General features: G+C 40.0%; 1 protein-coding gene across 1 annotated transcript in view; it reads left to right on the forward strand.

Moving 5' to 3' along the window:
* The window catches only part of CCDC192 (coiled-coil domain containing 192), a 174,767-nt gene that overhangs the window by 92,231 nt on the left and 67,266 nt on the right, over nt 1-15,270 (forward strand). The window contains 3 exon segments of the mRNA XM_063087627.1: nt 8,378-8,411; nt 8,414-8,470; nt 8,473-8,505. Of these exon segments, the coding sequence (XP_062943697.1) occupies nt 8,378-8,411; nt 8,414-8,470; nt 8,473-8,505 (124 nt within the window).

Here is a 15,270-nt window from a genome sequence, read left to right on the forward strand (position 1 = left end):
AAACAGAGGTTCTTTAAACATGGTATTTCATGGAAAAATAATACAGATCACAGAGAAGTTTCCATTTTGCTGCTTTCTTTAATTTCTCTTGTACAGTGTACAAAGAGATTTCATGCTATATGAACGTCATTTCTCCTCTTATGATATGTTTTTTTCTGTATTTGGATTTCTTTATCATTTGTGAAGTTGTTTTAAAGCCAACTCATCGAGCTTATATTCTTGTAATTTCACTGCTCTCAGGGCAGAGTGGGGTTTGTGAAGGAGACAAATATTAATTGGGAGGTTAATTATGTTCTCTTTATTACACCAAATTTCCCTGAAGGTGATTTAAGCATTTTGGTGCTTCGGGATCTCAGTTTTCCAGTCCTTGAACACATGCCTTTGCTTTATGATTCAAGATAAGTTGCAGATGGCCAATAGCTGCTAGTTTCCTTCTAGAAGGCAGCCTTAGTCAAGTTCAAAGGGAGCATTAGGCACAGAGAAAAAAACAAGTATCTGCCCAATTATAAAGTCATTGCAGAGAAAAGTTCTTCTTTATTTTTGTAATCATAGTTAGAGGAGCCCAGCCGCACTTTCACGAAGCAGATATGGGAATTCTTTTTCACCACTTATATATTCTGTCTCTCTGGTTTCTGTTCTCTTCCACCCACGTCACTCCCTGTGGCTGTTTGCCAATGATACCAACACCTGTACAGGTGGGGCTGAGAAATCAAAATTGCTTCATATATGGCTTTCGCCCTCTGGGCTCTCTTTGTCCTCAGGGAGAGTTGGACTGGAAAATAGCTTCCTACCTGGCTCTGTTAGGTGTGACAGTGCACTTCTCTCTGTTCTCAGGGTGTGATTTGAGATTGTAAGTCTGAGAAGTAAATTTAGCTTTAGTAGGTGCTAGCTACATTTTCTTTTCATGTTACTTCCTTAAGCACTCAGTTTTGCTCCTTGCTGTGTGCCCAGCCAGTAATATGAAAACTTATTTAATGCACTACTGATTCTTTCTTTCTCAAAAATTCTGATTGTCAGCCTAAGATCTTACAGTATAAGAAAGACAAGGTAGGGTTACACAAAGAAAAGAACGTACAAGCAGAACCCCCTTCATCTCAGAAATGTTGTTTCTTTCTTTTTCTTTTTCTTTTGGCAGTAGAATACAGCATATTGCATAATGCTCCATGAAAGCAAGTTTGCTAGTAGACATTGATCCAGCTTATTTCTTTGAGGTTAGCAAGACCTCAATTGCCTAAGCTCTTCTTTCTAGGAAATGTACCCCCAATATGTGATACATAGAGTGACTTGAGTCCAGTCCTCCTTGGCTGTCCATGTCCAAGAGGGCTTTACCTAAAATCTCGCTGTTTCTGATACTGGGACCTTAGACTTGAGGGATAACAGGTACCACTCCGGTTCCAATCACATACCCCTCCCAATGCCCTTTAGCTCTTATGGCCAAAGAGCAACATAATATGGTGTGGAGAGAGGCACTGAGACAAGGAGTCAGAAAATTTGTCTCTGAGTCCTGCTTCTTGAGCTTTATTAGCTGTGAATTTGGGCAAATCATTTTATTTTTTCTCTGCTGCTGCTTCTGCATCTTTAAAATGCTGGGGCTGGACAATTTGGCCTCTAAGAGTGTATCCAGTTCCATGTCATCTAAGATTTAATGATTCTATCTGACTTCCTAATTCATACTGAGTCGTCAAGTCCATGGCTTCAGGACTTCATGGTCAGCAGTTAGACATTCCTCCCACTTGCTTTAGAAATGGATTTAGGGAATCTGAAATGTCCTCTTACCCAAAGTCCCCACAATGAAGGTCGCTGGGTAGGACAGTGAGGCATGCATAACAAAATGATGGAGGGCTCAGCCTGGAGACAGACCACACGGATTTACCTGACTCACCAATTCACTCTGGGCAAGTTACTTAAACCTTTCTGTTTCTCAGTATTTGCATCTAAAAATGGGATGAATAATAGTCCTACTTCACTGGGTGGCTACAAAAAAACGAGCTTGTACACATAGTCCTCAGTACTATACCTGGCATATGGTAGGTGGTCAATAAGTGTAAGCTGCTCTCTGGAACATTCCCAGTAACAGCCTGTGTATTACATGCAGGGAAAGGGAGCTTACTGTCTTTTAGGGCAAAACATTCCATTTTTTAGACAGCTCTATTGTTAGACAGTTCTCCCTTATCATTGGAATTTACTCCAAGTATAAGGTTATCTCTTTATCTTGTATTAATCTGTAATTTCTCTTAAACAAAAAATACTTACACAGGCATTCTGGAAACCAGAACACCTACTGGTAAACTCTGCTTCTGTCTCTAATAATTGTTTATCCCACAGAGAGAAAGAACTGAGATTTGGCTCTAATTCTAGGCAAATTCTTCTCCTGTAGGGAGTCAGGTTGTTTGTTTAATTTCTGAGATTTTGTTTTCTTTTTATTAGAAATCCCAAACCTTTTGGGTTTGGCGGTGGTGCTAATTGAAATGTGTTTATATAGCATTGTATTAGTCTGTTTTATGTTGTTATAACAGAATACCTGAGACTGGGTAATTTATAAAAACAGAGGTTTATCTGGCTTATGACTCTGGGACAGCTGCATCTGGTGCGGGCCTCGGGCTGCTTCTACTCATGGCGGAAAATACAGGCAGCTGGCAGGTACAAGCAGATCACATGGGGAGAGGAAGTGAGAGAGAGAGAGAGGTGTGGGGGGTGGTGCCAGGGTCTTTTAAACAACCAGCTCTCACAGGAACTAATAGAGTGAGAACTCACTCACTACTCCACCCCCCAGGGAGAGCATTAATCCATTCATGAAGGATCCACCTGCATGACTCAAACAGCTCCCAACACTGCCACATTGTAGATCAGATTTCCACCTGAGTTCTGAGAGGACAATACATCCAAACTCCATCAAGCATTGTGTAACATAAAGTGAAGTGAGTTGGTACTCAGATGGAAGGGCTCCCACAAAGAATTGGAAAGTGCCAGCTCTGACTCTCTTGGTTATTAAGCATCTACCAGTGGTCATGTGGGGCCAGGCTCTTGGTTAAGGTTATAATGAGTCCTAAGGGTTTGTGTATCAACTAGTACCCAATGACCTTACCAAATGAAAAAGAGTAAGCTACCTTTTACATTTGTGATTGTTTTGCATTCAAGGCATTTTGTAAGAAAGGTTCATCTGATCCATTCCGTGTCCATCAGATGACTCAACAGAATGGTCACAATCACCAGAATCAATTCAGGATTCTCTGCTAAGAGGCACAAAGGGAAAAGAACACACCTGGGCCAGATTGTTCAGCTGGGTTCATCAAATCTTTCCTTTATTTCTGAGGTTCTTTAGAGATACAGCAACCCATGCTATAACTCACCTTCACGTCTGAAAGCTACTCTTATAACCAATTCTGTTATATTGCTTTTCTAGGTTATCTTTAAGTGTCTTAAAACAATAATAGTGCTATTGATTAATGAAGCCTCATGTTGCCATTGAAAAGAAAAATCAGCATCTGGAATCAAAAGACCTTGGTTCAAGTCCGTTTAGCTACTTATTCACTTGTATGGCCAAGGTTAGGTCCACTTCAACTCTCTGGTAGCTCAACTTTCTTGCCCACATAGAGAGATACTAACATGGGCGACAGGTTTCATCAATGGAGCAGTGGCTACAGGAAGTGTGGGTTAAGGCTTATGAGGCCAGGTGTGCAACAAAGGGTGAAAAAATCCCCAAATCCAAGGCCTGCCATGGACAGGAAGAAATATAGATGGCACATATTTGATATCCCCAGACTTTATTCTTCTGGGGGCATTATGAATATAAAACAAAATAAGAGATATGAAATTGACTTGTAAGCCAAGTTTTACTATGCTACCATCACTTTTATTAGTTTCATTATTGATGATGGGCTATTAGAAAAGAAATGAAAGGAGAAACTTACCTATACCTACTGTATTCAAACCTAACTCTCTTGTATGTCTTCGGTAGTGAGCATTTTATCAGTGGCCCTCTGGAGACAAAACCTCTATCTTTGTTATATATTCTCTCTGAATGAGTAAGGGTGGGATAGACAGAGTAGATTTCAGACACAGTGAGAGGAAGCTCTGCCCTGGCAGGCCCAAGAAAGAGCTGCCATGGGGAGGAAGGGATGAGGGCCTAGCGAGCTCCTCACCTCCCTCCGTGTAGGCAGGCACTGACTTTGCCTAGGCATCAGGCCAGCTCTGGCAGAAGATTTGATCAAGGCTATTTACATGTCTGTTTTCAGGACATTAAGTTTTGTCTACCCATATAAAGTCAGAAGGAAATCAATGCAATTATGCAGAACACTTAATTTTAAAAAAAAAAGAAAAAAGAAAAAGACAAAAGTCTTGCTTTCAATTAAGTACACATTTTATTTCCTGTAAAGCGGGACAAAGACATCTTTAGAAAAGATGTTTTAGTGTTTAGTGAAGGGTTGAAACTTTTCCTTATGTATTTCAAGGAGTAATGACAAAAATAAGAAGACATAGCTACTATATTGCAGGCATAATGTTGGGTACCGTGCATGTTATGTCATTTGAAGCTCACAATAGTTCTATGAAATAGGATCTAAGGCTTGGAGATGTCATGTGCCTCGTCCAGTTTCTCCTGGCTAGTAAGTGTGACAAAGCCCAGCCTCAGAATCCGAGGCCACAATTCCAAGTGTGTGGAAATATCCAGAAATTTTACAGTGCTGGCAATTCTGTGTTGAAACTGTTCTATAAATAGTTCCCTGGTTTTCTAATTCTCTTTGAGTTGGTATAATGCAAGCCATTTAGCAATAGGATACAGATAGATATTTCCTTTTCAAAACATTACACAAATTCATGATTTCCTCCCACTTTCCACCCCATAAAAAAAGTAGGAAAAGAGCAAGATAATAGGAATTTACCTCCAAGCTATAAAGCCTTCCTATCCTTCCAGTAATCGCTGAGGAGAGTTCCTAGTTACTAAGGAGACCATAACAGACTCCATTAGATTCAAGTACAACACTTGGGTTGCCTGGCTAGTGAACACCAAAAAAGCAAAGGAAAATATTATCATTGATGAAATAATCTGATGTCTATGACTAATAAAAAAACATGTTGGCAAATTGAATTTCACAAAATGCCCAAAGGGCTTGGTTAAAGCTATGAATTAATGGCATACAGCAGTTCTGTCTGGAGAAAAGAAAAAAAAAAAAAAAAAAAAAGACAAAGATGTTAAACTATTTTAAAATGTATCTGAATAAACAAAAAGGTTCCAACAGAAACCTTAAGCAACCAATGTAAGTCTTTTATTCAATTTTTAATTTAAATTTAATTTCCTCCTCCCTTTTCTCTTATAGCTAAATAATAAAGTGTGTACATTTTGAGTCACCTTGTTCTTGAATTCGAAGGGACTCACAGGCCTTCTTGTCCTTTTTATCCAACTTCTCACAAATACCAGAATTATCTTTAAAGTGTCTCTGACAGCTGTACCAACCCTAAAGGCACCAGGGGCTGATAAATGCTGTGCCCCTCAGGGGGATGGAGGAAGCCAGAGGCAGAAAGAGTTGGGGGTAAGCTGAATTTCCAGTTACCCCTTGACCCCGTTCCCAGAGGTCACTACGGGCCTGCCTGAAGATGTTCATCCAGTCTCTGCTTGATCACTCCCGGGGCAGGAGGTCTTTGCCAGGACCCATCCTATCTTGTTTTGGATGTAGCTCTGATTGTTGGAGAGTATTTGCTCACATTGTGCCAAAACCTGCCTCCCCATGTTTTCTTACTGCTGTTCTTCATGCTATCTCTAGAACAACTCTGTTTGACTTAACTTCCTCTCCTCTCTAACAGTCCCTAGACAACTGAAGTCAACTATCATGACTGCCCTGTATCTATCTTCTCCAAATTAAATATCTTCAATTTCTTTGTCATGTCATAAGGCAAATATACAAATATTATACCAATCAGAAGAGGCAGAATGTATAATCACTATAAGAGAAAGACAAAACGGTAGCCTGGAAATGAAAATTTTTTTAAAAATTTAAAATTTTTTTTGAAAGAGTTAAATTTTTTAACTGAAAAGCTGAAATTTTTAACTGATGTTGCGATGCACCCTGTCTGTTCACTGAGCTCCTGCATTCTCTCTATCAAGTCATCCCGAGGAAATGGAAATGTAGCTTGATAAGACTTATTCTTAGTGACCATCCATCAATTTTCACCAGCTTGCATTTATTTTTTCTTTTGTTAATTTACTATTAATGCCTACTTTGAGAAAAGTTTCTAGAAAAGTACTAGTCTGCATATGAATAGTTGCGACAGGATTTGAGAATTGAATACCATCTGTCAAGAACTGAGGAAGGGGCAGCACAAGAAAATGAAATCTTCGGTTCTTTCTCCCCCCATTCTCTCATTATGAAAAATTCCAAACACACAGAGAAGTTGAAATAATTTTATAGTGAACATCTATGTACTCGACAACTATATTCTACAATTAACACTCTGCTGTCTTTGATTTATCACATATCTATTCGTTTCTCTAACACTTCAGCAGGTATATCATTATCAGCTCTTTTCTGACACTTTTAATCAGCTCTCTCTTCTGAATCCCTCTCTCCATACTTTCCTTCATTTCCTCCAATTTCTCAGTTTTCATTTCTGTACCCTTCCTCCCACTTTCTACCCCCAAAGTTCTAAAAGGGAAGTGTAAAAACCTGAGCATGGACAGTTTTGAAGTGGCATCAGGAGAGGTCCCTGAAGACCTCTCAGGGCCTCACAGGTGCTATCACTGCAGGGCCTGGGATGGACAAGGTCCTCATGAGCAAGTTGACCCAAACCAACTTGACTTTAATAAATTACCATGAGAAACACAGCTATCAAACACCCAGAGGTATTTCTTGATCAGCTCAGTCTCTTTCTGAACTAATCTACATGGCAGACCAAATTATGAAGGTTTTTAGTGAATAGGGACTCAGAGGAAGTAAATTAATTAGAAGGTCTTGGCCTGGAGGCAGGGACCATATCAGTCTTGATGTTTCAACAGCAGGCCAGCACAGTGCTGACACCCCGGGGATGCTTCATAATCACCAATATAATGATGAAATGAGTATGTGAATACCAACTACCTCTCTAGGAGAACCACTGTGAAGACCAGGCACCCGTGTTGTGTCCCAGGGCACATTTCACATGGATTGTACTGGGCAAACCCTGCTAAATTCTGCCTGCCCCCAACTCCCTTTAACTAAATTCCTTGACTACCATTCTCCTTTGAGTAATGCATTTTCTTTTAACTGTGTTTAAGCCACTAATTAAGCCTTAGTGAAATCCTGATCTTCCTGTTCTGGGTCTGGAAGATGACCTTCCTTTAAAATGGGAGGCCTGTCCCTATCTCATCCCATCTTTGATAAATTGATTTTACTGGCTTTACTCTCAAAGAAGAAAGTGATTCCCTGCTGCCCTGTACTCCCTTCAGAGGCCAGGGAAGAATACACTCTTCTCTAGTGAGAAAAACCATTCCTTTCCCTATCTCAAGGTGTATGTCTGATAGGAAATGTCAGTCGTTTATTTTCTGAGCTTCTTAATCACAAGCCCACAAAGACTTGGCAAGGTGAGCTCTTCAGTGGAAAGGCAGCTACACAAAAGCAACACAAAAGTGCAAATGCAGCACCGTTCACAATAGACAGCTTCTCCAAAGTTGCAGATAAATCCAATTTTGACCAATCAAATCCACTGTGAAATCCATAAAAAGTGCTTTCTAGTCATAAGGCCTCAAGGTGTATGCTTTGGTTATGCAACAACTTCCCAACGTAGTTCTCCCAAAGGTTTGGATCCTCAAAATCAGATTGTTTGATAGCAAGGCATTTTTATCCTCTACTGCTTAAAACCATTCTCACCCTTAACCATTTTTCCTATATAGATACCCCAGTAAATAGTTGTAAACATCAGCATTTCGTGGGCACATCACACACTTTAGAGTTTATTTGAATGGAAACCACTGCAGTGCCAGGGAAAAAATGACTCAGAACCAAGGCTCTGACTCTTTCACATGAGTCTACTTACAGACTGGGAAAAAAAAATCTGATACTGTTAGGCCTTAGCACCTCAGTGGTAAATGCCAACTGGTAAATAGAGTTCTTCTCTGAATGCCTCTATTATAAGCAACCAATCCACAGGGTTCAGATCCAGATAAAAACCCTTCGAGAGGGTAAAAGATACTACAATGTGGAGAGTGGGATTTTATTGTTGGGGCTTCAAATGCTCTGAACGGAACACAAACACTCTGTTTCACAGACCTAGTAGAATTCAATCTAGATAAACTGGGCACATGTCACCTAAGAGGGGCTTCAAAGCCAATATTTCTTCAGATGTCATTCATTCCTTTTACTCCTTTGGTGCATCTGTCTCTACTGACAGAAACTCTTATTTTTTAAAGAAACTAAAGCATGAAAAGAGAGTGAAAAAGCTACAGCTGATTTGGCAACAGCTAAGCAAGAGGCTGCCCTCACAGTCCTGGAACTCAATGAGAAGATACTCTATGTGAAGGAAAACCAGCCCCTAGAGGTCAGTATTACCACGTGACAGTTACAAGCTGGCCCATCATCCTGGGTGATGTATACAGTTGTTTTATTGGCAACAATACAAAAAATGAAGCCACAGTGCTGGGCGGCATCTTGGCCCAGCAGCATGCTGGCCTGGCCTGACCCTCAATCGGCATGAGCAGAGAGCACATGAGCTACTGACTCCAGGCTGGATTCCCTTTCACCTTGAGCAAGGCAGAGAATGAATAAGCTGAAGAGCTGGATGGAAATAGATCTGAGAAGTGTCATTGGATGAGCTGGGTGGCAGTGAGGGAAAGACAGGGCCTAAGAAGGAAGGCACGACACCCTCAGCAGTGGGGCTCTGGAGTAAAGAGGAGCACAGGCTGGGAGAGTAGAACAGGCACCAGGAAGAAAAGAGGTTCTTCTACCCATAGATGAAAGAACCAAAAGCAAATAGGAAAGGCTGGTTGGGAATGATATCTGGGTAGTTCAGAAAAATTTTAATAGCCACATTGGTTTTGATTTTTTAAAGAGACTTCTCCAACTAAGAGACTACAACTACACATTGAGGGAGAAAAAAAGCCACCTTAGATTGTCATCATTAGCAATACAAGTTCACATTTAATACTATGTGCTAGGCATTTTGCTAAGCACTCCATGTATAATTCTCAGAATAACCTCTGAGATAAGTGCACTCATGAATTCCACAAGAATAAGCAGAGGCTTAGAAATGTTAATTACCTTGCCCCAGGTTAGACATGTGCAAGTAATACTTGGGTGGTCAGCCTCCAGAGCAGCAACCTGCCCTGCACCACGGCACCAAGGACAAGGGTTCAGTTTCCTGCACTAGCCAGCTGCCAAAAAAAAAAAAAAAAAAAATAGGGCGCCTTTGATAAACTGACATTTCCTCCCTGCTCTATAGCAGCAATACCAAACTTTATTTCTGCCCGGTGGATCTCTTGCAAAGCTGTAGTTCCCTGAAATAAATGTCTTCCTTTGATGTATGCCACTCTTGCAAAGCCAGGAACATGCCATTGTTCTTAACCTGGCTTCCTTTATTACTCATGAGTAATTCTGGAAAAAGAGGAACAATGTGGAAACAAATGCAGGAGGAGGTAGGAGGCGATATGGTGGCTTCAGAAAGGGAGACACTCCCAGCATCCTGACTACTTGCAAAGTTTTTAATAGGAATTTCGTTTTCATTATCTATTTTGAATAGCACTTTCCCGGGGTTCAAGTGGCATGTAACACTGTCACCTTCAAGCACATACCAATGGTCAATTTTTTTTCTCTTTCAACAAAATAAAGACAGTTTATAAATTTGCTTTTACTACCATGGAATGTAAAAGAATAAAATCCATTAGAGAATATTATGTGTTTAAAGTTCTTCATGCGAAGGCATCATAGCAGATTTTTAATTGGTTGCATAATAAAAAGCTGACAATGGTCTTGGAAACCACAGAAGAAAGTTCTCCAGCTTACTTGAGAGGTTTACAACTTCTCAACTGCATTTTGAACCTAGTATAAAAATATTATTGCAAGTATCTAAATCTTGTTACTTTCATTTTTGACAAAAATAATATTATTTACTGTCTAATGCCAACTTTGTCCAACTTTTTTTGGATATTTTGATGTCAAATTTAAATAACACCGAGATACCAGGACTGTAATCGTCTGGGGGAGGGGAGAAAACATTAAATTCCGCCTTTCCTTTGTTGCCCATTTTTTCCTCTATATTTCTGTTTGTTTAAAAAAGCTATCAGTACAGAAAAAAAATAACCTGATATATTTATGAACAGACAAAAATTTAAAATTAAAATAAAACCAGTCATTCTAAGGTCCGTTATAGATCAAAACAGTGACTCCCTTTTGGACATACACGTTGCTTCTCTTATTTGTGGGAGAAACTGAGTTGGTGAACTCACAGATAGCAGTAATATCTTAAATATTTGTACATTCTTACTCTCCCATCAGCCCCATGCAGATTAACACTAATTTGATAGTCCAGGAAATTGTCAAAGCCATCATACCCTCAGAGTAAAATTAGTTGGCATTCTCAGAGACCTTGGTCACTTTGCCTTATCTCTCAATTCTCTTCAAAATAAAGTCAGAAAACATGTCCAGTATCTTTAACACACAATGATCCCCATTTAACAGCAGAACAATTAGGGCTGACCCACCCACGCTGACATATTTCTGGACCTAGAGCACCACCCCTCCCCTACTTACCTTGTGTCCTTTTATAAAATGTTTGTTTTGGGTTCTCAGACCTCTGTTTGCAAATGACAGATGCCCCAGTCATAACAGCTTAAGGAGGAAGGATGATTTCTTGGTACATGTAAACAAATCAGAAAGAGCACGCCATTAGCCTTAGAGTCCAATAGATTCAGGGCCTTCGATGCCATCAGGACACTCCGTGTCACTCCTTTCTCCTTCTCTCTGCACTGAGACTTCATTCTCTCAAGCTGGGTGTGAGAAAAGACTGGAAAGATGCCCATAAGCAGCTATGGGCTTCCCTCCTTATTCTCACTCCACCAGACAGGAAAGAAAGCATTTTTTTCCCACCAGCTCCAGTTAGAAAAAGTACTAGAAAGACCTCTGTCCCGGCTTGGGTTGGGTACCCATCCCTGGACATGAGCCAATCTTTGTGGCCAGGGGTAGGGAACTATGGTTGGACAAGCTTTGGTCATGGCCACCGGGTGGCAGGGAAGAGGGAAGCAAGGGCGGGGAAGGAGAATGTTCTGACCGGCAGCTCCCACCAGAGCCCAGAGCTGGACTCGGAGAGCACCTCTTCCTTAAAGGAAGGGATAGCCCATTACTGGAAAGAAGGAGTGATGGACAAAACCAGCATCTCCAATACGGTCTCAGCTAGTGGTCAAGTTAAAACATAATGTCACTTCATGAGTCACCCATGCCATGGGTATTTGCACTTTAAAAGTATATTCTTCATGATGAACAAAAGGCCTTCGTGATCCAAGAAATAAATCTCCAGTGGTATAATTCCAGACCCTGTAATAGATGGAGAATGAACTACTTTGGGAAAGGAGTCCCCTGCTACTCTCCATCAAGTGATAGATACATTGTCCTACTCTGAAGGCCTGCTGTATTGCAACAATTCATATTGCAAGAAGGGAAAAGTGTGTTCATTCTAAGTGACATGTCATGTTACCTGGATGGACATAAAACTACTTCTTTGTTATAGTTGCAAACTGATGCTTACAGTCCTAACAATGAAATGAAGTATTGTCAAATAAATGAGAACTCCTTCTCCTGAAGTGTTCAATTTTTCCTTGTTTGGTTCATTTTCTAAGCAACCAATTGGTTGCTGTTTGGGTCTTTCTTATGATCAGAGGGTTGTGCTAGAATATTAGGAGTATTTTTAAGCATATTTATGTTCAAATTGATGAAACAGTGAGTTACCAAACTTTATTTTTCCCCCACATAAGCACAGTATACTACTTTGTTGGCTATGAACTTAAATTACCTCCAAGGAAATAAATGATTTAAGTCATTGGAAAGTTCAGCTGAAAAGAAAAACACATTTATTGTAAAACTGGCACAGCAGGAAACTTACTTACAGCCTGAATGTTTGTTGATTTTACTTTGTGCAAATAATCGCAACCCAAGGCAGATTCCTTCCGTCTTCCACAGACTGCACCTGAAGTGCTTGCAGCTTTATTTACTAGCAGAACTCAGTGAAATACCTATTGTACCCCTTCAAAGCTTGAGTTTACCTTTTGGTATATTTCAGTATGCAGGAACCTCAGTTAAATTTCAAAACAATCTTGCCTCCTTTGGCTTAGGAGGACAAAGGAAGACTTTGCAAAAGACCTTAGTGACTAAGTCCTATGTTCGGTGCATGAGTGGTCAGTTGATTTGATGAAAGCCCCTACCTTTGACCAGAACATCAGGAACCTGACTTACAGATTTCAAGCTAGCATACTTAAGGAACACATCCTTCTGGACTTTTTCTTTTGATTTCTTTTAATTCTTTTCTGTTAATATGCACAGCTACCATGTAAAGTATCTAGCCCCCACGTACATATATGTTTCCATCATCCCAATAAAAGTTATGCCAACTCTTAAGTGATCTCTTGGTTTTACTCCCATTAAGGAGACACTTTCTAGGTAGTGCTCACATCCCAGGGTAGGTATATTCAGGATTCAATGTCTGAATCTACCTAGTCACACTTTTGAGGGGAAGCTTGTAATAGGATTGACATTTTAGTGCTTTTTAGTCACAAAAGACCAATTTTAAATGCCAAGACAACTTCTCCCACTAATTTTAAGAATCAGACTATTGCCATTCTGCATTCTTGAGAAAGTCAGAAGATATTCTTCTTTGTCAACATCTCAAAGCCAACTCTAATCCACTTTTTAAATAATATCTTTTGTCATGATGCCACGCCCAGGCACTCAGCCCAAACCTTCCCTCCTCTGTAATGGTCTTTTTATCTCTCTTTCTGCAAACTTCCCCAGGATCAAAACTGCACAAGTAGGTGTTAAGAAAACAGGGATTTGGGGGGTAGTGAAAATATTCTGGAATTAGATATGGCAATGGTTTCATAACATTGTTAATATAGTAAAACTATTGAATTGTACATTTCAAATGGATAAAATGATGCATTTTATGTTATATGAATTTTATTTCAATTGAAAAAGCAAGTAAACAGCAACTAAAATAATCCTCACAAAGATGTAATGACTAACAAACCTGTCAAGTGTTAAATATTTAAAATATTTAAAAGAAAATTTATTTTAAAGAAAGTGCACTGATCCTAAACAAAATGTTGACTTGGTAGAATTCTAAGCATTTAGAGAAAGGTCATTTTAATATTTATTGGAGTAAGGCCAGTCTTGAATAGTTGTCCATTTGTGTCTAGGGTTTTTGGACAATGCCACCCTCTTCTCTTCTATTTTCTCTCACCACAATTCTTTCAAAGCTTTTATTCCCCAGACTAGGAAACAATGACTTGACCAATAGTCCTGCACTCAACCTTCTTTCACCCCTGAATGCAGATATTTATTTTGCTAGTCTACCTAGAGTTTTCTAAGAAAATGACAAGGCAGGCCCTGAGATCTCACTGTTTCAACTGTTGGGACTCTGTCAAAAAGCACCCCCACCACCCATATCAGCAGACGGCATGGGGTTCAGTCTGGTATTTAGTCAGAAGCACAATCAGGCAGCCTGTACTACCTGCTGCTGCCAAGGGTGTTATTGCCTCGACAGAAAATGACAAGAACTTACAGAAATCATTATCCCACCATTTGCAGAAAAGAATTTTCTTTAAAAGCACTGGTGCTGAATCTTCAGATACAGCAGCTACTCCGGTGGGTTATTTTACATTTAGGACAATAAACATCAGCATTTAACAATAGGGAAAATGATAGAGCATAGGAGAGATAACATCAAGGCGTGTTTTCTAAATATAACAAGTTCCTGAGGAATTTTAATATTTGTCTCATAGAAATAGTTTATATTTATCTTTTTGATCTCTAGGTCTCATTCAGAGATTGCCTGTCAGGTTGTCTCTTCCTTTGTCCACTCAAAGTCTTTTCTTGAAATAGAGCTGCTGTACCCCAAAGCCAAAGTCTTCTCATTGACTTGAGAAGTTCCCTCAAGGATAAGCATCTGCTCCAGGAGTCCCTGCAAAGCTTAGAGATTCATTGCACAGAAGAGCTCAAGAAACATTATTTCTTCCAGCTGAAAACTGTGGTCTAATTCAATATGTACAAATTTAGGTGGTTCTAATTTCCAAAAGGACATTTCAGATACCTTTAGGCCTAAAAAGCATTGATGTAAAAACTAGGCATTGATCAGGACTTTGTTGGTTGCAAGTGACAGCAACCAAAATAAAACTAATTTAAGCAGAAAAGGAATTATTTGCTTCAGAGGCTGGTATGGAGGCTGAGCCTTGGGATTTCTCTACTGCTCGCCTTGCTGCTCTTCACCTCTTGGTCCCGTCTGGCTTTTGTAGGCATAGATCAGGCAAGGGTCCCCTGGCTGCACTGGCTTAACAGTCCGTAGTGAAAACTTATTTCTGCCTGCTCAGAACCACTTCCCTTTTCTTTCAGCAACAGAGGCATGACTTTCCTTTGAAGAAGTATCCCTCTCCCAATCTCTGCAGTCCTGCAGGATTGTCAGTCAAGGTGCCCCTTTCCTGCTTGGTCCAGGAGAAGGCTTGTGACTGGCTGAGGCAATCACTTTTGTTCTTTTCCAGGAGCTTAAATCTTGAGCTGAGTTGAATGAGGGAGGGCAGAAAAAAGACTAGGGCTGATTCATCCTGGAGGTTGGCCCCTGGCCCCTGAGGAAATTGTCTATAGCTTTTGGTACCTATATCCCTATGGCTGCTGTCCTGAGGTCTGATTGATAAGGTTTTTCTTCAATAACAAAAGTTATTTTATATCTTTCCATATATCCTTTTTCTTTCTTTTTTTTTCCCCTAAGCTAGTCAACATTAGCTTATAGTACTCTCAACCAAAAAACTTTAATTCATACCCAACTCCATGGATCAGAGCTGCTTTCTCACAATCTATACAGAAATCTTAGAGAAGGAATTTGATTGGCACTACTTGTGTCACTTTCTTACCCCTTGGATCAATCGCTGTGACTGAGGTAGTGAGGAGTTATCACGGACCACAGGACCACACCTGGATCATGTGCCAGAGGTCAAGGGCAAGGGAATGTTATCACATAAAAGAAGATGAAGAAGATTTCTGGACAGAAGACAAAATATATCTCTCACGGTCTTCTATAGTCTGTTTTAGTTAAACCTTATAAACTTGG

Source organism: Cynocephalus volans, chromosome 2 (assembly GCF_027409185.1).
Source record: "Cynocephalus volans isolate mCynVol1 chromosome 2, mCynVol1.pri, whole genome shotgun sequence".
Lineage (NCBI taxonomy): Eukaryota > Metazoa > Chordata > Mammalia > Dermoptera > Cynocephalidae > Cynocephalus > Cynocephalus volans.